Raw genomic sequence first — 25,000 nt, forward strand, 5'->3', positions numbered from 1 at the left:
ACAGTATTAGCGCAATAAGACTCGAAAGATAACTTAGCCCAGTAATCAGACGCTGTTAGACAGGCTTTTAGTGCATGTGCGCGTCGGGTGTTTGCGCTCAGAAAAGCGCTCGTTAGAACAGCGCACCAGCAGCGAATGACATGTTTAATCGGCAAGGCTTTAAAGCACATGCAAATAATTAATTTGTATGAACTACAGTGTCCCGTTCCTCTGCATTTCATGTGAATATACGTCGCGCTGTACAGTATGTTGAGACGGAGGCGCCAGAACTGCAAACTGATAGAATGCACGATCCTACGATATTTCTTCAAAAGCAGATCGTGGAGACATTTATCATCCACGATCAAGAGATATCGCACACCCCTACTTCAAGTTCTAATCAGCAACAAACCTTTAACTTAATAGACAGTTGTTTGTGCCATGTAGTAGAGGACGATGACACATCACCTAATAGTTTTAGTTTTTTTCTTTAACATCACCTAACGTTACCGCGCGTTTCGCAAAATACGTGACATCACCTGTATGCGGCGATCTGATCTCACTGACTGACTACGCCGTTGTTTTTATTAGTAATGGGGAGGAAAATAAATATATTCATGCATACTTTTTGGAGTCAAACTCTATGGACAAAGCTTGAACAAAATTTAATACCTCATAAAATCGGGATTAAGACTTTTTAATACCTTTTAAGGGCCTTAATTTTCCCAAAATGGATTTATCAACTTTTAATACTTTTTAAGACCCCGCGGACACCCTGAATACATTTACATCTCAATGGTTCTGAAGCAATCTTCACTTCCGTAATGCAAAATATTATTGTTATGTCAGCATCAGAAGGCAGTGAACGCTGCTGAGATTCCCGTCACTCACACAGCTCTACACACACATCAGCCGATCACACACACACCTGCCAACACTCACTCGTTTACAGTAGTTGGAGTTTCAGTCGCACTAACATCTAAACAAACCCTCGTAATCACACACACACACACACACACGTGATTGATGTCCATGATAACACACGGTGCTGCGAGTGTTCAGATGTAATGAACTCTCCCTAAGGCGATGCTGATGTGCTCATGAATTATTCACGAGTCCTTGTCTAATGCTTTTAATATTCACCCCACATAACTCCTCCTCCTTCCTGCACTCAAGGTCAGTTTCAGTGTGTGTGTGTGTGTGTGTGTGTGTGTGATCTATCTATCTATCTATCTATCTATCTATCTATCTATCTATCTATCTATCTATCTATCTATCTATCATCTGTCTATCTATCATCTGTCTATCTATCTATCTATCTATCTATCTATCTATCTATCTATCTATCTATCTATCTATCTATCTATCATCTGTCTATCTATCTATCTATCTATCTATCTATCTATCATCTGTCTATCTATCTATCTATCTATCATCTGTCTATCTATCTATCTATCTATCTATCTATCTATCTATCTATCTATCATCTGTCTATCTATCATCTGTCTATCTATCTATCTATCTATCTATCTATCTATCTATCTATCTATCTATCTATCATCTGTCTATCTATCTATCTATCTATCTATCTATCTATCATCTGTCTATCTATCTATCTATCTATCTATCTATCTATCTATCTATCTATCTATCTATCTATCTATCATCTGTCTATCTATATATCTATCTATCATCTGTCTATCTATCTATCTATCTATCTATCTATCTATCTATCATCTGTCTATCTATCTATCTATCTATCTATCTATCTATCTATCTATCATCTGTCTATCTATCTATCATCTGTCTATCTATATATCTATCTATCATCTGTCTATCTATCTATCTATCTATCTATCTATCTATCTATCATCTGTCTATCTATCTATCTATCTATCTATCTATCATCTGTCTATCTATCTATCTATCTATCTATCTATCTATCATCTGTCTATCTATATATCTGTCTATCTATCTATCTATCTATCTATCTATCTATCATCTGTCTATCATCTGTCTATCTATATATCTATCTATCATCTGTCTATCTATCTATCTATCTATCTATCTATCATCTGTCTATCTATCTATATATCTATCTATCATCTGTCTATCTATCTATCTATCTATCTATCTATCTATCTATCTATCATCTGTCTATCTATATATCTATCTATCTATCTATCTATCTATCATCTGTCTATCTATCTATCTATCTATCTATCTATCATCTGTCTATCTATCTATCTATATATCATCTGTCTATCTATCTATCTATCTATCTATCATCTGTCTATCTATATATCTATCTATCATCTGTCTATCTATCTATCTATCTATCTATCTATCATCTGTCTATCTATCTATATATCTATCTATCATCTGTCTATCTATCTATCTATCTATCTATCTATCTATCTATCTATCTATCTATCTATCTATCTATCTATCTATCATCTGTCTATCTATATATCTATCTATCATCTGTCTATCTATATATCTATCCATCCATCACATTATTTTACCTTTATATCACTTAAAGTTTATCAATGTTACAAAAGTTACACACGTTACCACGTTACTATGGTAAATGTTAGTCTGACTGCTCCACAGAATAGCTGTTCATCTCCAGACTACAGTGTGTAACGCGAGAACCGGAGCGCCGTGACCCAGAGTCATCAGACACCGCATGCCATCAGCCTCACAGCACGCCGTTCAGAAAGCGCTTTTATCCGACGCCAAAGCACAAAAGAGTGTAAAAGCCCTCATGTAATGAGATGAGTCATCTCTGACACCGCGGCCCACATTCTGGCGGGGTTATGTCAGGAAAACAGGGAGAGATGCCTCGACTCACGGCGGCAGCTGCTGAGCATGATGGGAAACCGGTGGCGATGCGTCACGTGACACTCGTATCCTAATATCATGAGGATATTAAGTAAAGATCATGTTCAATGAAGATATTTAGTAAATTTCCTACCGTAAATATATAAAACATGTATTTTTGTGAGTGAATATATCGTCCTATCATAACAAACCACACATCAATGGAAAGATTATTTATTCCGCTTTTATGTGATGTACCGGTATTAGGGGTGTAACGGTACACAAAAATCACGGTTCGGTACGTACCTCGGTTTTAAAGTCACGGTTCGGTTTATTTTCGGTACAGTAAGGGAAAGAAATGCAAACATTAAACTGCAGGTTGTTTATTACTATACACTTTTTTTAACAGTTTGTTTACACTTTTTTAAACACTTTTTAATAAAATATAATAACATATATATAAAATAAAAAAAGAATAAGAAATAAAATACTGCTGCAAAGTTCTCCACTAAATAAAATACTCTCAGTCTCAAACCAATATCACATAATAAAATATAATGAAAAATATAAATAAATAACTATGATTACAGTGCAGCATTACCAATCCCAGCTTGTAGGCCTGCTCATATTTAAAAATTAAGGCTGGGAATCGATAAAAAAATGAACTAATTAATTGCACAATTTGCTGTTATAAATTGCAATTCCTCAAATATATATAACTATACCAGCTCAGCAAATAGAAGTGTACTACTGAGAAATTTCACCTTATTTGAGCGGACTTTGCTTTTCCAGTGCGTGATCGGTACATGATTGGAGTGTTTGGGCCGTTAACGACAGAGCAGAACGCGCAGCGCAAACACGGACTCGAACATTGAGCAGAGAGCGCAGCGGGCCGACACACACACACACACACACACACACACGGAACGGAGAGTGCGGCGGCGCACGCAGAGTGGAAAAGCTTTTTTTCGCCCTGCAGTCTATTTCATTGGTTTAGGTTACAGTGACGACGGGTAAAACACTGGTAAAACTTTAGAATCAGCTGCAGGGCGGGATTTGCGCTGAACGCGGAGACTTCCGCCACTTAATATGTTCGTGTGTGGAAACACGAAAATGTACCTATGTTCCGCACACAAAATATTGCATTCAGTCATTCGGTACACACGTGCACCGAACCGAAAGCCCTGTACCGAAACGGTCCGGTACGAATACACGTACCGTTACACCCCTAACCGGTATAAATCTCAATTTTAAAACATTGACCCATGTGACTGGTTTTGTGGTCCAGGGTCACATATAGGTATAGTACAAAAAACATGATTCCAGTCGAAAACTGTAAAATATGTCTTGCCCATCGAGAGTGTAGCATAAGCTGATTTGCGTCTTGGCTCGATTACAGCAGGAAAATATGAGGCCGATTTACAAGGCCAGGTGCATCCTGACCAAACACGACTGCTTATTCCCGTATTTGAGGATCATAACACTCCCATAGACACGGCTAAACAAACTCAAGAACACCTGGAGAAGGTCAAACGCATTCCACGACCCCTAATGCACTGGAATGTGTTCCCATTATCTGTGACATCCTCGTCAAGCATGGATATTTTTACAAAGCACGTGAAGACTTACTTATTTGATCAAGCTTTTGGCGTTTGATTAGGTCTGAGAACTGTGAGTGATTGGTTATGATTTCCTTAGGTCATGTTGTGATGTTATTTTATGTTTCTATGTATTTTAGAGTTATTTACCACATGTGACCTTGGATCACAAACCCAGTCTGGAGTCGCACGGGTATATCTGTGGCAATAGCAACTATACATTGTACAGGTCAAAATTATCCATTTTTCTTTTATGCCAAAAATCATGAGGATATTAAGATCATGTTCCATGAAGATATTTAGTAAATGTCCTACCGTAAATATATAAAACATGTATTTTTGTGAGTGAATCGTGAACATAAATGCACAACTTTAGAGGAGATTTTCTCAATGTTTTAATTTTTTTGCTCTTCAGATTCCAGATTTACAATAGTTGTGTCTCGACCAAATATTGTCCTATCCTAACAAACCACACATCAATAGAAAGATTATTTATTCAGCTTTCATGTGATGTATAAATCTCAATTTCAGAAAATTGACCCATGTGACTGGTTTTGTGGTCCAGGGTCACATTTATGGACAGCACTTTGGTCCATTCTAATGGTTTTGAAAGTGCTTCATAAATAAAAGTTGAGTTGAATCAACACATTTGAACATCTGTGTGAGTTTGTTTACCTGAATTGCGAGCGCTCTGAACACTACGGCTCGCAGATACTGCATCGGGTCCTCAGGGCCTTCCCATTTATTCTGCCAACTCAACGGACACTGAGACACAGAGTTGGTGAATTAGCACAGTCCATCATGCTGTACGGCTTAATGAAACTGCAACGTTTGGTCTATGTAAGTGATGGAGAAGTGGAGATTTCTGGCCTTTAAAGATATGTCCAGTCAAAACAAGAATTATTCAGACACCAGATATCATTTTTGATATTTTTTACTAGTGTGTGCAGGACACTACAGTTCATGTATGTAAGTGAGGAGAGCAAAATAAAGTAAACTGTGACATATTATGCCCAAAAAGTCTTCATACAGTAACATTTATACAAATTTGGGACCAAATATTACTCCGACACTTTGAGCTGATCGTGTTTTCTTCAGTGTTTTGTCTGTAATTGCTAATGCTCTTTTCACACACACACTGAACACAATGAAGCATTGCTTGGTCACTGGTTGAGCTAAACTGGTATTATCTAATTGTGTAGTTAAATTTATCAGCTGACAGATATTCAACATAATTCATGTGTGAGACAGTCTGACAGAAGGACGGACAAAACCAGTGAAATATCAACTAATATTTCATATTATCAGTTGTCAAATTTTATTACCATTTTCTAAACTATAGCGAATAAACTGATTAAGTGAGAAATGTTGAATGTGTCTGAATACATTTGGGTTTGACTGTATTATAATTGAAATAAACAGAGGTAACTTGATAAAATGCAATAAAATAAACACCTAAAATTGTGCTTTTGATGTTTTCTTTCCACTAGTCTGAATCAATGCTTTATGAAAAGCCAAATAACAATGTAGTATCTTGCTGTAATTCAATAATATGCCAGAGTGACTTCTTCCACTCTTACCTCTTGGTTCAGGAGAGCAGTGGCCAGCTTGTGTACGTCAGCAGTCATGAGGGACGTGCCTCGGATGACCTTACTGAGCGAGGCCAGCGATTGGTGGATGCTCTGGACCAATCGTATGCCATTAAACTGCTCCAGCTGGACGAATGAGAGCACGGGAGAGCCGGCGCCCTCGCTGGGCAGAGCCACTTTCTGATGGATCAACGAGGAACCCTGAGACACGGCAGAAAGAGTCTATTACACGATGCAAGAGCCAATCAGAGAGCGGCGGGGATCGATAACCAATCAGAACCTAGACTCAGCCAGATGGACACGCCCACAGAACGTCTAATGCATTTATTATTGCACACAAAAGTTTTGATGCTTTACACAGTTTCCAGGAGTGAGGCTGCATTGTGTGCTGGGAAATAAAGTTGTGTTATGTTGAGTTCGCAGGATACGAGGGGTGTCACAATATATCGCAATACAAAAATGCAACAATATTTATCGTGGATAGGTCACCCAAAATAAAATTTAGTGTGAGAAAAATATTAAAGTTTAGTTTTAGTGTCAGTACTGCATTAAACTACTATATATAATGTGGAATATGATGTATAATAATGCAATGGGGGGATATTTGTGTGTCCTGATAATGCCAGGTGTCTTTTGGTACCAGTAAATGTGTCCTACATTCATTTTTAAATATAAGTAATGAGTGACAGAGTGCAAGGCTATTCGTCTACAATAATTCTGTATTTTCATCTTCAGAATCATGAATATTGTTATTCTGGTGTCTCTATTGTCCTGTGCTTTGGGTTTCCAGCACCAAGTCCAAGCCTGTTCATTTACACACACACAATGTAAAACCAAATTTAACATTTTAATCAACTGTTCATATTTGTGTTAACCTTTTACCATATGTCTCGGAGTATCGCAATAATATCGTATCATGAGTTCAGTATCATGACATCGTGACATGAGGGTATCGTTACTCCCTACAGGACACTAGGGGTGTAAATCGTTCATCACGATACGATACGATACCGATTCTCTCAGCCAGCGATACGATATTTGCCGATACCTCAAAAAATTCTGCGATACGATTACGATTCGATTCGATTCAGGGCTATACCGATCGATTAATCGATATTTAGATATTATGTTCACACAACCAGTTACGTTTTTATTAACTCACAAATGCAAACCAAAATATATAACATGAACGTTTAATTAAACTCTTTGAAAATTGCACACCCTCTCCCAATTGGGACATGTACAACAGAAGAGGTCATTTGCAAAAAAAAAAAAATTTTTATTGTGCATTCCAAGTAATATCCATCAAACTGCAGCTGGGATGTTTTGATTAATAATAATAATAATAACTTTAAAAAAAGGTAAATTATAAAAATTTTAAATTAGTTAATTGAAAGTTAATTGAAAGTATGTTTTTATTATTGACTTTTTTTTTTAGCAGAGCTCATTCACATTTCATGTTTCTGAGTTAAACAAAACCAAGTAATTGCTATTATAAATAATACAATAATCTTTGTAACATTCATCTCCTCAGCTGACATAGACGCCTGACAAACTTTGTTGGTGTGATTAACGTACACGCAATACAGTAGAACGTTTCCCTCACCGCTAAACGTGCTGCTTTGCGAGTTTCCATGAAAAGGTTTCAGCTTTTATTTTCCTTTTACGCCCGGAAGAAGATATCACAGGTTCATCAAATTCGTTGAAAATTATCCATCCTCGATCACTTGACGGGACTCCTCTTAGCTAGCGCGTCTTTTCGAAGTAAGTGACATCTGACCTGAATACTGCGCGCGGAGTCGCTAAAACGGACTTATCGTGTTGTGTTCACCAACAAGGGTGCGACTGTTTGTCGGTTTCTGCTGTAAAACATGAACTCGCGATGCCTTGACGGTGGACAATACCAGCTTTTGTGACAAAACCTGTTTAGGGTTCAGTCAGTCTTGTCAGGCGTCTATTTCAGCGGAGGAAATGAACGTTATAAAGAAGACACACCGGTTAAGACACAGTAAGCTATGGTGAGTAAACGAAAATGTGCGCTTTGGTGGGAGGATGTTACGTGAGAATGTGAAGAGTGTCAAAATAAAGGTGTATATCGATATTTCACGCGTGGAATCGTACCGTTAAACGTTATATCGATTAATCGATCCATACCGATGTATCGTTACTCCGCTACAGGATACTACTACATTTTGAGCGGCACATTTCAGCTCTGATTGTTTTATGATTCTGTCGCAATAGGCTGTCTTGAAAAACTGTCAGAAAAGTGCTGTAATTTGTTTCACATGCAACGTTAACGTGTACATGGACAGAAAGAGTATACTATGACACAACATGTTTTCTAAAATGCTGATAAAATACCTGATTGAGCCGTTTCCACAGGTTGAGCACGGGCGAGAGCGCATTAGACCAGATCTCTCTGTCGAACTTGGAGCCGGCCGCTACAGACCTGCTCAGAATCCTCAACTGAGAGATCACCTGCGCACACACACACACACACACACACACACACACCTGAGGTGAGCACATTAGATCTCACCGTACACTATCCTCCATCTCTCTGTGATTGTGGCAAGCTGCAGTGAAGGGGTGGGCGACTCTTACACATGATAAATTGGTCTCATTACAAGAGCTACACACACACACACACACACACACACACACACACACACACACACACACACACACACACACACACACACACGCACGCACAGTCTCTACAGCAGAAGAGACAAAGATCAGTCTAAACCTGACAGTGACAAATAGGAGTGCAGTGTAACGGTCTGAACACACAAAGAGAATGTGTGTGTGAAGTCAAGAAAGAGTGACAGTGAATGGGACTGATTTGCGTATTTCATTCGATATAAAACGAGAGATTCCCGCCGCCACCCTGAACACATCAGCAACTGTTGAGCAACGAGACACTCCAGCATCGCTCAGTCAAGCATCACAGGCACGCTTTTTTAACCGCAATTAACTCGGCTTAATATACAGAATCCACTCAAACGTTTTGTTTTTGTGTCAACTTTAAAGTTGAATTCTCCCGTTGACTTACAATGCTAGCGTGTGACAGCAACAGTGATGCTATCATGATCACTCATATCTGCATAATTGTAGTCGGTCGTCTTTCTGGCATGTATTTGCATACAAAACGGAAAAGTTGCAGCATTGGCTTGCAAACACTTTCTTCAAGAAAAATTCCTTTCAAAAATATCCTCACAAATACAGTAAAACCCCAAGAACATTTGAAGAGATTCTAACTAGCTAAAAATGTTCATGAATTATGTCGAAAGAAAGTTTTAATATAAAAATATTATAATAAATAATATCTAAAAAATATTGGGAGACAATCCTGTGTGTGAATGCACTTTGACTGTCAGCTTATTATGATCTCCAGCCCACAGGAAAGAACAATCACACACACACTAACCCGACCCCTAAACCTACCCATCTCACACACACACACACACACACACACACACACACACACACACACACACACACACACACACACACACACACACACCTGTGAGCTGATGATTCTCTGTGAAGAGCGCTCGATGTTTGCAGGCAGGCCGAAGAAACTGGGTTTGTCGTCTTCAGGAAGAGCGTCCACCAGCACACGATAATCCTGCACACACATCAGGGTGACTTTAATCCAATCGTGCAAAGCATTATGGGTAGAATCAGTCCAAAAAGCATACACAAGATGCTTGATTCTTGTTAGCTATATAGTGCACATAGTATGCAAACTGGGACGCAGTTCACTGACCGCTATGCTGCAGGAGTTGGGCAGGTGTATCTGAGCCGGGAAGGCGTGTGTTTTCTTGACGCGAGAGTGTGTGTGCGACTGCGCGAGGAGTTGAGCGTTGAAGAACTGCTGCAGGTACGAGCGTAGGATCCGCAGGTCACACACGTTATCGATGCGGCCTCCGTAGATGGCGTTTTCCAGGAGACCGTGCACGAACTCCCACTGGAACACCTTCCCACCTGCAACACACACACACACACACACCTACAGTGAGACCGCACATGTGCAGAGACAAACCACCCTGATACACACGTGACCAACACACACACACACACCTTCAAACAGACGGTCAATGATCTCAAAGCCGGCTCTCAGGTCTGACAGAGAGAACTCGTAGAACTTCGTCCAACCCTGTGCAACACAAACACATCTTCATCTTCATCAGTTCATATGTTCAGCCTGTGCAACACAAACACATCTTCATCTTCATCAGTTCATATGTTCAGCCTGTGCAACACAAACACATCTTCATCTTCATCAGTTCATATGTTCAGCCTGTGCAACACAAACACATCTTCATCTTCATCAGTTTATATGTTCAGCCTGTGCAACACAAACACATCTTCATCTTCATCAGTTCATATGTTCAGCCTGTGCAACACAAACACATCTTCATCTTCATCAGTTCATATGTTCAGCCTGTGCAACACAAACACATCTTCATCTTCATCAGTTCATATGTTCAGCCTGTGCAACACAAACACATCTTCATCTTCATCAGTTCATATATTCAGCCTGTGCAACACAAACACATCTTCATCAGTTCATATATTCAGCCTGTGCAACACAAACACATCTTCATCTTCATCAGTTCATATGTTCAGCCTGTGCAACACAAACACATCTTCATCTTCATCAGTTCATATATTCAGCCTGTGCAACACAAACACATCTTCATCTTCACCAGTTCATATGTTCAGCCTGTGCAACACAAACACATCTTCATCTTCATCAGTTTATGTTCATATATTCTGTGCAATAGAAACTCACACGTGAAAAGTCTCTGAATCATGATTAAATATGGAGTCATGTTCCAGAAGCCAGACATGAATCTGCAAGGACAGCGTGAAGTCATTCATCTTTTCTTTGGCTCTAAACTGTTCCCAGGCTTTTCACAACGGGCATGATTTAATCTCAGCAAATGTATGAAAGAAAAGCTTTTAAAACGCCTGCTGATTATGTAAAAGCTACCGGTACTTCAGTCGATAAAACATTAAAAGATATTTCTGTCAGGTCCATTAAGTCAAGAACACACATGATTTAGGACATTTCTATTGAATAAATTGCAATTGAAGTTGATAAATTCTGAATTCATTGTTGTTTGGCGGTACGGCTCTGTTCAGGGAGTGCTCTGACCTTTCACAGCGGAGAGTCGGAGGACAGCGGCAGCATTAGGGAACGCTCACACAGTTCAGGACTGGGAGAGCTCAACTATTGAACAGAGCAGCAACGATGATGACCGAAAGCAAATGCCACGTTACACACGACAAGGAGGAGCTGGGGAGCCGGCGGGCTGCAGAGAAGCGTTTTTTATTTGGCTATTACAGTTCATTCATTTATTTTTCATTTTTTTCTTTATAAAAAATTTTTTTTTCTTTATTTTTTTTTTTTTTTCTATATTTAAATTTCGTTTTTCTTTATTTAAATTTCGTTTTTCTTTATTTAAATTTTGTTTTTATTTATTTAATTTCGTTTTTATTTATTTAAATTTAGTTTTTATTTATTTAAATTTAGTTTTTATTTATTTAATTTTCGGGGGGGGTTTATTTTAAATTTAGTTTTTATTTATTTAAATCTACCCTACTTTGTCAGTGAGAAAAATATTATAAGACTACCTTATTAAGAATATTGCTTAAGTTAAAAGACCTGTGTGTGTGTTTGTGTGTGTGTGAGAGAGAGTGTGTGTGTGTGTGTGTGTTTGTGTGTGAGAGAGTGTGTGAGAGAGTGTGTGTGTGTGTGTGAGAGAGAGAGAGAGAGAGAGTGTGTGTGTATGTGTGTGTGTGTGAGAGAGAGAGAGAGAGAGAGAGAGAGAGAGTGTGTGTGTGTGTGTGTGTGTGTGTGTGTGAGAGAGAGAGAGAGAGAGAGTGTGTGTGTGTGTGTGAGAGAGAGAGAGAGAGTGTGTGTGTATGTGTGAGAGAGAGAGAGTGTGTGTGTGTGTGTGTGTGTGTGTGTGTGTGTGTGTGTGTGTGTGTGTGTGTGTGTGAGAGAGAGAGAGAGAGAGAGAGAGAGAGAGAGAGAGTGTGTGTGTGTGTGTGTGTGTGTGTGTGTGTGTGTGTGTGTGTGTGTGTGTGTGTGTGTGTGTGAGAGAGAGAGAGAGAGAGAGAGAGAGAGAGAGAGAGTGTGTGTGTGTGTGTGTGTGTGTGTGTGTGTGTGTGTGTGTGTGTGTATCGTTTGGATGAACGGTTCTCGAAATAATCAAAATGCAAACGGACAGACAGACATATAGAGATTCCTGCCTTTATTAGAGATAATAATATGTTCAGCCCCTTCTCTCCGAAGCTTTGAATATTCAATGTTCATTACTACCGAAGCTTCGAATATTCAATGTTCATTACTACCGAAGCTTCGAATATTCAATGTTCATTACTACCGAAGCTTCGAAGCTCAAAAAAGGGTATTCGGACCAGCCCTAGTTAGGAGCGAACTGAATCTGCTTTAAATAGGGCGCCATGTTTTTAGCATAGCCATTAGCAGTGAGGGGACTTGAACAGCTGATGAGGCCGTGTTGTTGGCCAATAGCGTTAGCAGCATCTTGACTACTTGGCCTGCCAGAACTGACGCAGACGCTCAATTTACAGATATATAATTTTTAAGCGTTTAATATATTTGTATAAGCCCTGTGTGGCAGGACGAGGTCGAGGGCAGTGGGAGGACGGCGCGAGGCCGGTGGCGTGATTGATAATGAGCGACACGTGCGTGACGCACCGGTCTCGTGTCTCTCGCGGAGGAGCGGAAGCGTAAAGGAGGAGTGACGACAGTGGAGCCCCCTTGGCCCTCATTTTTCAGAAGTACAACATTTCATATCACTGTTATGCAGATGATTCTCAACTTTACCTTCCAGTAAGGCTTGACACCACCGCTTCATGTGATGTGTTATTGGACTGTGTAGATGATATCAAGAGATGGATGACAAATAATTTTTTGCAGCTAAATGAGGATAAAACAGAGGTTTTAATTTTAGGTTGTCCGGCAGATTCCTCTCCTGCTCTGAAAGGCCAGTTAGGTCCTCTCTCAACAAATGTGCGCAAACAAATCAAAAACCTGGGAGTGATCTTTGACTCTTCACTATTTTTTGATAAACAAATTAGTGCTGTTATTAGAGGAAGCTTTTTCCATTTAAGATCGATTGCAAAGTTGAAGAACATTCTTTCAAGCAAAGACTTAGAAGTTGCAATTCACGCATTTGTAACATCACGATTAGACTATTGCAACTCTCTTTATTGTGGTCTTCCTCAATCTTCACTATCTCGTTTACAAATTGTACAAAATGCAGCTGCAAGACTTTTAACTGGGACTAGGAAGAGGGATCATATTTCTCCTGTTTTGGCATCCCTTCACTGGCTTCCTATTAAAGGATAATTCCGGTATTTAACACCTTGAGTCTATATTGTAGTTTGTTTTGGATGAACAAGAGTGGTGGACAACATTTTTTTGACAATGGTTCCTCTCTCGAGTTTTTGACTATAAAAGAATTGGCCATGGACCCATTTAACATTGGAGTCAATGGGCATGTCCGAAAATGTCATTAAAACAGCCAATAATGTTCGTTTACAAAACTGTGCAACTCACCGAGTGATTAGTGGTGTTCGTTGATGATTATAAACAATATATCGTCGCAATATATGATTCCAATCCGTTTATTTTGCTATAGTGGAACTATTTTTTCAGACACTTCACAACCCTGTAACTTACAAAATGACGAATAAAACACGACAGAAACTGTATTTCGCAACACTTTTTGTTTCTGGAACATCAACTAACATCACTAATCACTCGGTGAGTTTAACAGTTTTGTAAACGAACATTATTGGCTGTTTTAATGACATTTTCGGACATGCACATTGACTCCAATGTTAAATGGGTCCATGGCCAATTCTTTTATAGTCAAAAACTCGAGAGAGGAACCATTGTCAAAAAAATGTTGTCCACCACTCTTGTTCATCCAAAACAAACTACAATATAGACTCAAGGTGTTAAATACCGGAATTATCCTTTAAGTTTCGAGTTGATTTTAAGATCCTTATGTTTGTTTATAAGGCATTGTCTGGCTGTGCACCAAGATATATTTGTGATCTTATTGTGCCATACTGTCCTGCTAGGGCACTTAGATCTTCAAATCACTTGCTTTTAAATGTGTCACGAAGTCGCTACAAATTAAAGGGTGATCGGGCCTTTTCTGTGGCTGGACCCAAGCTTTGGAATGCTCTGCCTTATCATGTGAGGTCTGCTCCTTCATTGGACATTTTTAAATGTACTCTGAAAACATATTTTTATTCTTTAGCTTTCGGAAACTTGTAATTGTTGTTCTAGTGTAGTCCTGTTATGCACTATGTACAGCACTTTGGATCAATTTGCATTGTGTTAAAAGTGCTTTATGAATAAAGTTTGTTGTTGTTGTTGTTGAGGGTCGAGAGAGGAACAGGCCTGGACTTATGTTGTGTTTTATGTGGCTTATACTTTCATTTTTGTATTTGTTTGTTTATTTATTTATTAAAGTGTTGAATGTTCGCCGGTTCCCGCCTCCTCCTTCCCATGACAACGAGTCTCGTTACACCCTGTATATACATACGCCAAATGTGTGTGTTTCATCAGTGGTGTGTAACGCAGTCACTCCTACTTGCCACTTTGACGGGTTGAATTTTTATAATATACATTTTCAATTGTATTCTTTTAAATAAAATGTAATCTAAATTAATAAACTAAGTGCAATGTAGTGTTGTCAAAAATATAGATTTTTCTATACATATCGATACTGGAATATCTGACACTCTTCCGGAGGAAACACAATACTCTCTCTCTCTCTCTCTCTCTCAGTCTGTGTGTGTGTCTCTCTCGCTCTCTCTCTCTCTCAGTCTGTATGTGTCTCTCTCTCTCTCTCTCTCAGTCTGTGTGTGTGTCTCTCTCGCTCTCTCTCTCTCTCAGTCTGTATGTGTCTCTCTCTCGCTCTCTCTCGCTCTCTCTCTCTCTCAGTCTGTATGTGTCTCTCTCTCGCTCTCTCTCTCTCTCGCTCTCTCTCTCTCTCTCTCGCTATCTCTCTCTCTCGCTATCTCTCTCTCTCGCTATCTCTCTCTCTCGCTATCTCTCTCTCTCGCTATCTCTCTCTCTCTCTCTCGCTATCTCTCTCTCTCGCTATCTCTCTCTCTCGCTCTCTCTCTCTCTCAGTCTGTGTGTGTCTCTCTCTCGCTCTCTCTCTCTCGCTCTCTCTCTCTCTCAGTCTGTGTGTGTCTCTCTCTCGCTCTCTCTCTCTCTCTCTCTCTCAGAACAGGAGACAGTTTTTCATTTGTTTTTAAAGTGCAAAAGACTTGAACCAGTTCTTTGTATTTTGGAAGAGTGGTCTCATAAATTAGGAGAAATCTTTACACCAGTTTTTTTTATCTATGGTCCAAAATACAGTAGAAGGAAGAGGGAAGTGCATGTGTTAATTAATTTTCTTTTTGGAAAAGCCAAACTGGCAATTTGGCTATCAAGAAAATATCGTTTGAACGGGGCTGGGTCAGATGATATTGTGTCCATTTTAAAAGGACTAGTAAAATCTCGCATTAAAATTGAGTTCACATATCATAAACTTGTAAATAACATGGAGAAGTTTAAACATAGATGGGCTGTGAATCAGTGTATTTGTGATATTGATAGTGATGACTGTTTGCACTTGTATATTTAAGCTTTTTTTTGTTTCTCTCTTTATTTATTTATTTATTCTAGATGTATTTTGGTATTTTTTTTCTCTTTTCTTTCTTTTTTTTTCCTCCCTGGAAAAATAATGTAAAATAGCATTTTTAATATTTGTTGTAAATAAATGGATTTGAGCCTCTCTCTCTCTCTCTGTCTCTCTCTCTCTCTCTGTCTGTGTCTCTCTCTCTCTCTCTCTCTCTCTATCTGTCTCTCTCTCTCAGCGAGTGACACACAAACCCGCCTCTCCTCACTCTCTCATTTCATTTGCTCTGGATGAATATTGTTGGTGTTACAGGGCTTGAATTTCGGCGAGGAATTGCGCGTATTGATCATAATTTTACTAATTCCCGCAGATTTTGTGCTAACACCCAAAGTGCGGCACATAAAGACACTATATTGGCTATAAAACAGTATAACGGACCCGTGCGTCAGCTCTTAAAGTGACAGCAGCCTTATATACCGGCTGCCAAAGATGAGACAATATTAAGAATATCTATATGGCAGTTTTTCCCCATGATATCGATGTCAAAATGGTGGCCAGTGGAAACGCTGAGTGGCTTGTAAACACTAGTTTAAGTGGCCGGTCAGCAATAAAGTGAATGTCAAGCCCTGATTATATATATATATAGTAGTTTGCATATTTTCCTCACACAGCCCCTGAGAGACACTATCAGCCCAATGAATTCCTTCTCTCCTACACAGCTTATTAGATCCTGCCCACTTTAGGAGAGAGAAAGATGGAGTGAGCGAGACACATTACGAAAGAGAAACGCATCAGCATCCGCTAATTAAACGCAGCTCTTCAAAGGCCTGGCGCGCAGTAGTTTAATCCACAGTCTGAATTAATTATTCAAACAGATCCAAGAGCTCCTGTTTAAATTCCAGCGATTGTTTGAGGAAGAGGCGCACATATGTACACTACCCGACCAAAGTTTGGAATAATCACGTTTTTTTATTTATACGCTTTTGAAAGCAGTCACTTAAGCTCCCATAGGCTCAATACAATAAAAACAGTTCAATGCTATTACATTTTATAATAACTGAATATATGTTAAAATGTCATTTATTCCTGTGATCAAAGCTGAATATTCAGCATCATTACTCCAGTCTTCAGTGAAACATTCCTGATTATTATTTTGATTCAAACTGGCCACTGAAAATTTAGCTTTGCCATCCCAGAAAAACATGACCTTTTAAAATGTATTCATATAGAATTTGTATTAAGATTTACCTCAATAAATTGACTTTTTTCAAAAACATAAATTATTCTAAACCTTTGACCGGTAGTGTATATTGATGTGGTCTACGGTCATGTGACAGGTGTGTACCTGAGGAATATAGTTGCGTCTCTACAGTCATGTGACAGGTGTGTACCTGAGGAATATAGTTGTGTCTCTATGGTCACATGACAGGTGTGTACCTGAGGAATATAGTTGCGTCTCTACGGTCATGTGACAGGTGTGTACCTGAGGAATATAGTTGCGTCTCTACGGTCATGTGACAGGTGTGTACCTGAGGAATATAGTTGCGTCTCTACAGTCATGTGACAGGTGTGTACCTGAGGAATATAGTTGCGTCTCTACAGTCATGTGACAGGTGTGTACCTGAGGAATATAGTTGCGTCTCTACAGTCATGTGACAGGTGTGTACCTGAGGAATATAGTTGCGTCTCTACAGTCATGTGACAGGTGTGTACCTGAGGAATATAGTTGCGTCTCTACAGTCATGTGACAGGTGTGTACCTGAGGAATATAGTTGCGTCTCTACAGTCATGTGACAGGTGTGTACCTGAGGAATATAGTTGCGTCTCTATGGTCATGTGACAGGTGTGTACCTGAGGAATATAGTTGCGTCTCTATGGTCACATGACAGGTGTGTACCTGAGGAATATAGTTGCGTCTCTACAGTCATGTGACAGGTGTGTACCTGAGGAATATAGTTGCGTCTCTACAGTCATGTGACAGGTGTGTACCTGAGGAATATAGTTGCGTCTCTACAGTCATGTGACAGGTGTGTACCTGAGGAATATAGTTGCGTCTCTATGGTCACATGACAGGTGTGTACCTGAGGAATATAGTTGCGTCTCTACAGTCATGTGACAGGTGTGTACCTGAGGAATATAGTTGTGTCTCTACAGTCATGTGACAGGTGTGTACCTGAGGAATATAGTTGTGTCTCTACGGTCATGTGACAGGTGTGTAGCTGAGGAATATAGTTGAGATTTTTCTCTCGCGCGCCCGCGCCTTTGAGTTCATAAAAGCCCAGGTGAGTAAGAATCAGTCAACAAACACGGTGAGTAATGTCTTCTCCTGTTATTGTCACCTGCACTTCATGTCACATGTTTACCATAGCCTTCTCTGTCGGCAATATAGGATTTATATGTGATAAATGCAAGGAGACAGTCAGGCTGACAGAGAAGATTTCAGAACTAGAGACACGCATCCAAACTTTAATCGAGAATAGTAAGAAGAGTGCTAGAGCTTTAGATACTATTTTGGATGCGCCTAGCCTAGTGAACTCTTTACATGAGTCGGTTCCGGCTGAAGTAGAGCCCGTGCAGCAGGGCAGATGGGTGACAGTGAGGGATCGCTCTAGTCGCGGATCAAAAAACCACTTTTCCGTTCCGATAACAAATCGATTTGCCCCGCTCAGTGAAACACCCACTGAGAAATATTCTGATTGTGCCCTAGTTATTGGCGATTCTATTACACGGAACGTGAAAATAGAGACACCAGCCACCATAGTCACATGTTTGCCGGGAGCCAGAGCGCCTGACATCAAAGCAAATTTAAAAGTGCTGGCTAATGCTAAACGTAAATTCTCTAAGATTATTATTCACGTCGGCACTAATGATGTTCGACTCCGCCAGTCGGAGATCACCAAAATTAATATTAAAGAGGTGTGTGAACTTGCAAGTACGATGTCAAGCACTGTAATTTGCTCTGGCCCCCTTCCTGTTCGCCGGAGTGATGAGATAGTTAGTAGATTGTGTTCACTCAATGGCTGGCTGTCTGGGTGGTGTCCACGAAATAATATAGAATTCATAGACAATTGGAAAAGTTTTTGGGGCAAACCTGACCTGTTGAAAAGAGATGGTATTCATCCCTCCTGGGATGGTGCTGCTCTTCTCTCTAGTAATTTGGCTCATAGTCTTAGAGATAAAACATGACAATCTGGGCCTCAGGTCAGGAAGCAGACAGACTGGCTTAACCGACCGTCTGCTAGCGGCCTCATGTCACCAAGGTCAGATAAATCCCATCACATAGAGCCTCTTTCACCTAGATATCATCATATAGAGACTGTGTCTGTTCCCCGAACTTGGAAATCAAAAATACGTTCAAACCCATCTAAGGTTAAAAATTTAATTGATCTTCAACAAATAAAAAATAGATATAATACAAATGAGCAAATTATAAAGCTTGGGTTGCTGAATATTCGATCTCTTACTTCAAAAGCGCTAATAGTTAATGATATGATTACAGATTATAACCTAGATGTGCTGTGTTTAACAGAAACCTGGCTAAAACCAAACGATTACATTGCTTTAAATGAGTCAACCCCACAAGATTACGGTTATAAACATGAACCTCGTCTGAAACGCAAAGGAGGAGGTGTTGCTGTAATTTATAGTAATATTTTCAAAACCACTAAGAAATCTAGTTGTAAATATAATTCTTTTGAACTGTTGGTGCTTAATGTAAAAATATCTAGTGTAAACGATAAATCACGTTTGAAAATTCTGCTGGCTACTGTATACAGGCCACCAGGGCACCATACAGACTTTATCAAAGAATTTGCGGACTTTCTATCAGAATTAGTATTGGCTGCAGATAAAGTACTAATTGTTGGTGACTTTAATATACACATAGATAATGAAAAAGATGCATTGGGATTGGCATTTAAAGACATTATAAACTCAATTGGAGTTAGACAACACGTGTCAGGACCGACTCATTGTCGTAATCATACTCTAGATCTAATACTATCACATGGAATAGATGTTGATGCCGTTGAAATACTGCAACAGAGCGATGACATCTCAGATCACTATCTAGTCTCGTGTAAATTACATTTAGCCAAGGCTGCAAAGCCGACTCCGTGTTATAAATATGTTAGACCGATCACTTCTGCCACTAAAGATTGCTTTATCAATAATCTTCCTAATCAGTTTCATCATCTCAGCATCCCGGATAGCTTAGAAGAACTTGATATTGCAACAGAAACTTTTAACTCTCTCTTTTCCAGCACTTTAGACACAGTTGCTCCGCTGCGCTTAAAGAAGATTAAAGAACATAGTCCAACGCCGTGGCACAACGAGCACACTCAGGCCCTTAAGAGAGCAGCCAGAAAAATGGAGCGCAACTGGAAGAAAACAAAACTAGAGGTGTTTCGGATTTCATGGAAGGAGAGCTCGATTGCTTACAGAGAGGCTTTAAAAGCTGCTAGATCTGCTTATTTTTCAACCCTATTAGAAGAAAATAAACATAATCCTAGGTATTTATTTGAAACAGTGGCTAAACTAACGAAAAAGAAAGCTTCAAGCCCAGAAGCTTCCAAGAAACACAGCAGTAATGACTTTATGAACTTCTTCACTTATAAGATCGATAATATCAGGGACAAAATTATAACTATGCAACCGTCTAATACAGTATCGCATCAGGAAGTGCATTGTAGTCTCCCTGAGGGAAAATTTGATTCATTCATTGCTATAGGAGAGGAAGAATTTTGCAAACTCGTCAAATCATCTAAATCCACAACGTGCATGTTAGACCCTATACCGACTAAGCTGCTGAAAGAGATGCTTCCAGATGTCATAGATCCTCTTCTTAATATCATTAATTCATCTTTGTCTCTAGGATACGTACCAAAAACCTTTAAGCTAGCTATGATTAAACCGCTTGTTAAAAAACAGCAACTTGATCCTACAAAACTAGTCAATTACAGGCCGATCTCTAATCTGCCATTTCTGTCAAAGATATTAGAAAAAGCAGTATCCTCACAACTGTGTTCCTTTCTTGAAAGAAATGATATCTGCGAGGATTTTCAGTCCGGATTTAGACCGTACCATAGTACCGAGACAGCTCTCGTTAGAGTCACAAATGATTTGCTCTTATCATCCGATCGTGGTTGTATCTCTCTATTAGTATTACTGGATCTTAGTGCTGCATTTGACACCATTGACCACAACATCCTTTTAAATAGACTCGAACATTATGTTGGCATTAGTGGAATTGCACTAGCATGGTTTAAATCATACTTATCTGACCGTTATCAGTTTGTAGCAGTAAATGAAGAGATGTCTTATCAATCACAAGTTCAGTATGGCGTACCACAAGGCTCAGTACTAGGACCGCTGCTGTTCACTCTGTATATGCTACCATTAGGAGATATCATTAGGAAACATGGAATTAGCTTTCACTGTTATGCCGACGATACTCAGCTGTATATTTCTTCAAAACCTAACGAAACCTACCAATTCACAAAATTAACGGAATGCATAGCTGATATAAAAAATTGGATGACTAGTAATTTCCTACTACTAAATTCAGAAAAAACAGAGATTCTAATTATTGGACAAAAAATTTCCACACGTAATAACCTAGAGTACTGTCTAACACTTGATGGCTGCTCTGTTAAGTCTTCGTCGTCGGTTAGGAACCTGGGTGTGCTCTTTGATACCAATCTTTCATTTGAAAGTCATGTGTCTAGTATCTGTAAAACCGCTTTCTTCCATCTTAAAAATATATCTAAATTACGTCATATGCTCTCAATGAATAATGCAGAACAATTAGTTCATGCGTTTATGACCTCAAGGCTAGATTATTGTAATGCTCTACTGGGTGGCTGCCCTGCACGCTTAATAAACAAACTACAGCTAGTTCAAAACGCAGCAGCTCGAGTTCTTACTAGAACCAGGAAGTATGACCATATTAGCCCCGTTCTGTCAACACTGCATTGGCTGCCTATTAAACATCGTATAAATTTTAAAATATTGCTGATCACTTACAAAGCACTAAATGGTTTAGCTCCGCAGTACTTGAGCGAGCTCTTAACTTATTATAGTCCTTCACGTCTACTGCGATCTCAAAATTCCGGCCAGTTAATAATACCTAGAATATCAAAATCGACTGCTGGCGGTAGATCCTTTTCCTACTTAGCACCAAAACTTTGGAACAGTCTTCCTACCATTGTCCGGGAAGCAGACACACTCTGTCAGTTCAAATCTAGACTAAAAACACATCTCTTCGGCCTAGCATACACATAACACATTATAGACTTATATAATTAGGCTGCATAGTTTAGAACAGCCGGGACCGGGAACACTTCCCGTAAATCCTGATGTACTTGGTACATCATAATAAGGATGGCGTCTACGCTAATATTAGTCTCTCTGTCTATCCCGAGGTTTACTGCTGTCTACCGGAACCAGGCCGTATCCAGATCTGATGAAGGACCAGCGCCAGGACACGACGACGACGCCGCTGACCTGAAGTGTCAACCAGTCTCTCCTCCTCTCCACTCCGACTTCAACCAACCGGAACTGGACAAATACTCTGATTCATTCTGAACTTCATACACTGTTCACTCATTGGCCAGAGGAGAACTGGCCCCCGACTGAGCCTGGGTTCTCCCAAGGTTTTTTTTCTCCATTCTGTCACCTGATGGAGTTTTGGTTCCTTGCCGCTGTTGCCTTACCTTCTGGCTTGCTTAGTTGGGGACATTTAATATTCAACAATATTATAGATCTGCCTTAAAGGTGGATGATGATGAAATTGTTTTTTTTTTTTTGTATTATTTTCATGTTATCACTGTGAAGCTGCTTTGATACAATCTGTATTGTAAAAAGCGCTATATAAATAAAGATGACTTGACTTGACTGAGGAATATAGTTGCGTCTCTACAGTCATGTGACAGGTGTGTACCTGAGGAATATAGTTGCGTCTCTATGGTCACATGACAGGTGTGTACCTGAGGAATATAGTTGCGTCTCTACAGTCATGTGACAGGTGTGTACCTGAGGAATATAGTTGCGTCTCTACAGTCATGTGACAGGTGTGTAGCTGAGGAATATAGTTGCGTCTCTATGGTCACATGACAGGTGTGTACCTGAGGAATATAGTTGCGTCTCTACAGTCATGTGACAGGTGTGTAGCTGAGGAATATAGTTGCGTCTCTATGGTCACATGACAGGTGTGTACCTGAGGAATATAGTTGCGTCTCTACAGTCATGTGACAGGTGTGTACCTGAGGAATATAGTTGCGTCTCTACAGTCATGTGACAGGTGTGTACCTGAGGAATATAGTTGCGTCTCTACGGTCATGTGACAGGTGTGTACCTGAGGAATATAGTTGTGTCTCTACAGTCATGTGACAGGTGTGTACCTGAGGAATATAGTTGCGTCTCTACAGTCATGTGACAGGTGTGTAGCTGAGGAATATAGTTGCGTCTCTATGGTCACATGACAGGTGTGTACCTGAGGAATATAGTTGTGTCTCTACAGTCATGTGACAGGTGTGTACCTGAGGAATATAGTTGCGTCTCTACAGTCATGTGACAGGTGTGTACCTGAGGAATATAGTTGCGTCTCTACAGTCATGTGACAGGTGTGTAGCTGAGGAATATAGTTGTGTCTCTACAGTCATGTGACAGGTGTGTACCTGAGGAATATAGTTGCGTCTCTACGGTCATGTGACAGGTGTGTACCTGAGGAATATAGTTGCGTCTCTACGGTCATGTGACAGGTGTGTACCTGAGGAATATAGTTGCGTCTCTACGGTCATGTGACAGGTGTGTACCTGAGGAATATAGTTGCGTCTCTACAGTCATGTGACAGGTGTGTACCTGAGGAATATAGTTGCGTCTCTACGGTCATGTGACAGGTGTGTACCTGAGGAATATAGTTGTGTCTCTACAGTCATGTGACAGGTGTGTACCTGAGGAATATAGTTGCGTCTCTACGGTCATGTGACAGGTGTGTACCTGAGGAATATAGTTGTGTCTCTACAGTCATGTGACAGGTGTGTACCTGAGGAATATAGTTGCGTCTCTACGGTCATGTGACAGGTGTGTACCTGAGGAATATAGTTGTGTCTCTACGGTCATGTGACAGGTGTGTACCTGAGGAATATAGTTGCGTCTCTACAGTCATGTGACAGGTGTGTACCTGAGGAATATAGTTGCGTCTCTACGGTCATGTGACAGGTGTGTACCTGAGGAATATAGTTGCGTCTCTACGGTCATGTGACAGGTGTGTACCTGAGGAATATAGTTGCGTCTCTATGGTCATGTGACAGGTGTGTACCTGAGGAATATAGTTGCGTCTCTACGGTCATGTGACAGGTGTGTACCTGAGGAATATAGTTGCGTCTCTACAGTCATGTGACAGGTGTGTACCTGAGGAATATAGTTGCGTCTCTACAGTCATGTGACAGGTGTGTACCTGAGGAATATAGTTGCGTCTCTACGGTCATGTGACAGGTGTGTACCTGAGGAATATAGTTGTGTCTCTACAGTCATGTGACAGGTGTGTACCTGAGGAATATAGTTGCGTCTCTACAGTCATGTGACAGGTGTGTACCTGAGGAATATAGTTGCGTCTCTATGGTCACATGACAGGTGTGTACCTGAGGAATATAGTTGCGTCTCTACAGTCATGTGACAGGTGTGTACCTGAGGAATATAGTTGCGTCTCTATGGTCACATGACAGGTGTGTACCTGAGGAATATAGTTGCGTCTCTACAGTCATGTGACAGGTGTGTACCTGAGGAATATAGTTGCGTCTCTACAGTCATGTGACAGGTGTGTACCTGAGGAATATAGTTGCGTCTCTACGGTCATGTGACAGGTGTGTACCTGAGGAATATAGTTGTGTCTCTACAGTCATGTGACAGGTGTGTATAGTTGCGTCTCTACAGTCATGTGACAGGTGTGTATAGTTGCGTCTCTACAGTCATGTGACAGGTGTGTACCTGAGGAATATAGTTGCGTCTCTACAGTCATGTGACAGGTGTGTACCTGAGGAATATAGTTGCGTCTCTACAGTCATGTGACAGGTGTGTACCTGAGGAATATAGTTGCGTCTCTACAGTCATGTGACAGGTGTGTACCTGAGGAATATAGTTGCGTCTCTACAGTCATGTGACAGGTGTGTACCTGAGGAATATAGTTGCGTCTCTACAGTCATGTGACAGGTGTGTACCTGAGGAATATAGTTGCGTCTCTACAGTCATGTGACAGGTGTGTACCTGAGGAATATAGTTGCGTCTCTATGGTCATGTGACAGGTGTGTACCTGAGGAATATAGTT

At 40.1% G+C, this 25,000-nt stretch overlaps 1 protein-coding gene across 1 annotated transcript in view; it reads right to left on the reverse strand.

Moving 5' to 3' along the window:
• Positions 1-25,000, reverse strand: part of dync2h1 (dynein cytoplasmic 2 heavy chain 1) — a 148,915-nt gene that overhangs the window by 9,587 nt on the left and 114,328 nt on the right. The window contains exons 82-87 of the mRNA XM_079610239.1: positions 10,076-10,151; positions 9,762-9,979; positions 9,516-9,620; positions 8,351-8,467; positions 5,981-6,190; positions 5,076-5,165 (exon numbers count right to left, since the gene is read on the reverse strand). Coding sequence (XP_079466365.1) covers positions 5,076-5,165; positions 5,981-6,190; positions 8,351-8,467; positions 9,516-9,620; positions 9,762-9,979; positions 10,076-10,151 — 816 coding nt within the window. The remainder of the gene's footprint in view (positions 1-5,075; positions 5,166-5,980; positions 6,191-8,350; positions 8,468-9,515; positions 9,621-9,761; positions 9,980-10,075; positions 10,152-25,000) is intronic.

Source organism: Phoxinus phoxinus, assembly GCF_949152265.1.
Source record: "Phoxinus phoxinus genome assembly, chromosome: 4".
Taxonomy (NCBI): domain Eukaryota; kingdom Metazoa; phylum Chordata; class Actinopteri; order Cypriniformes; family Leuciscidae; genus Phoxinus; species Phoxinus phoxinus.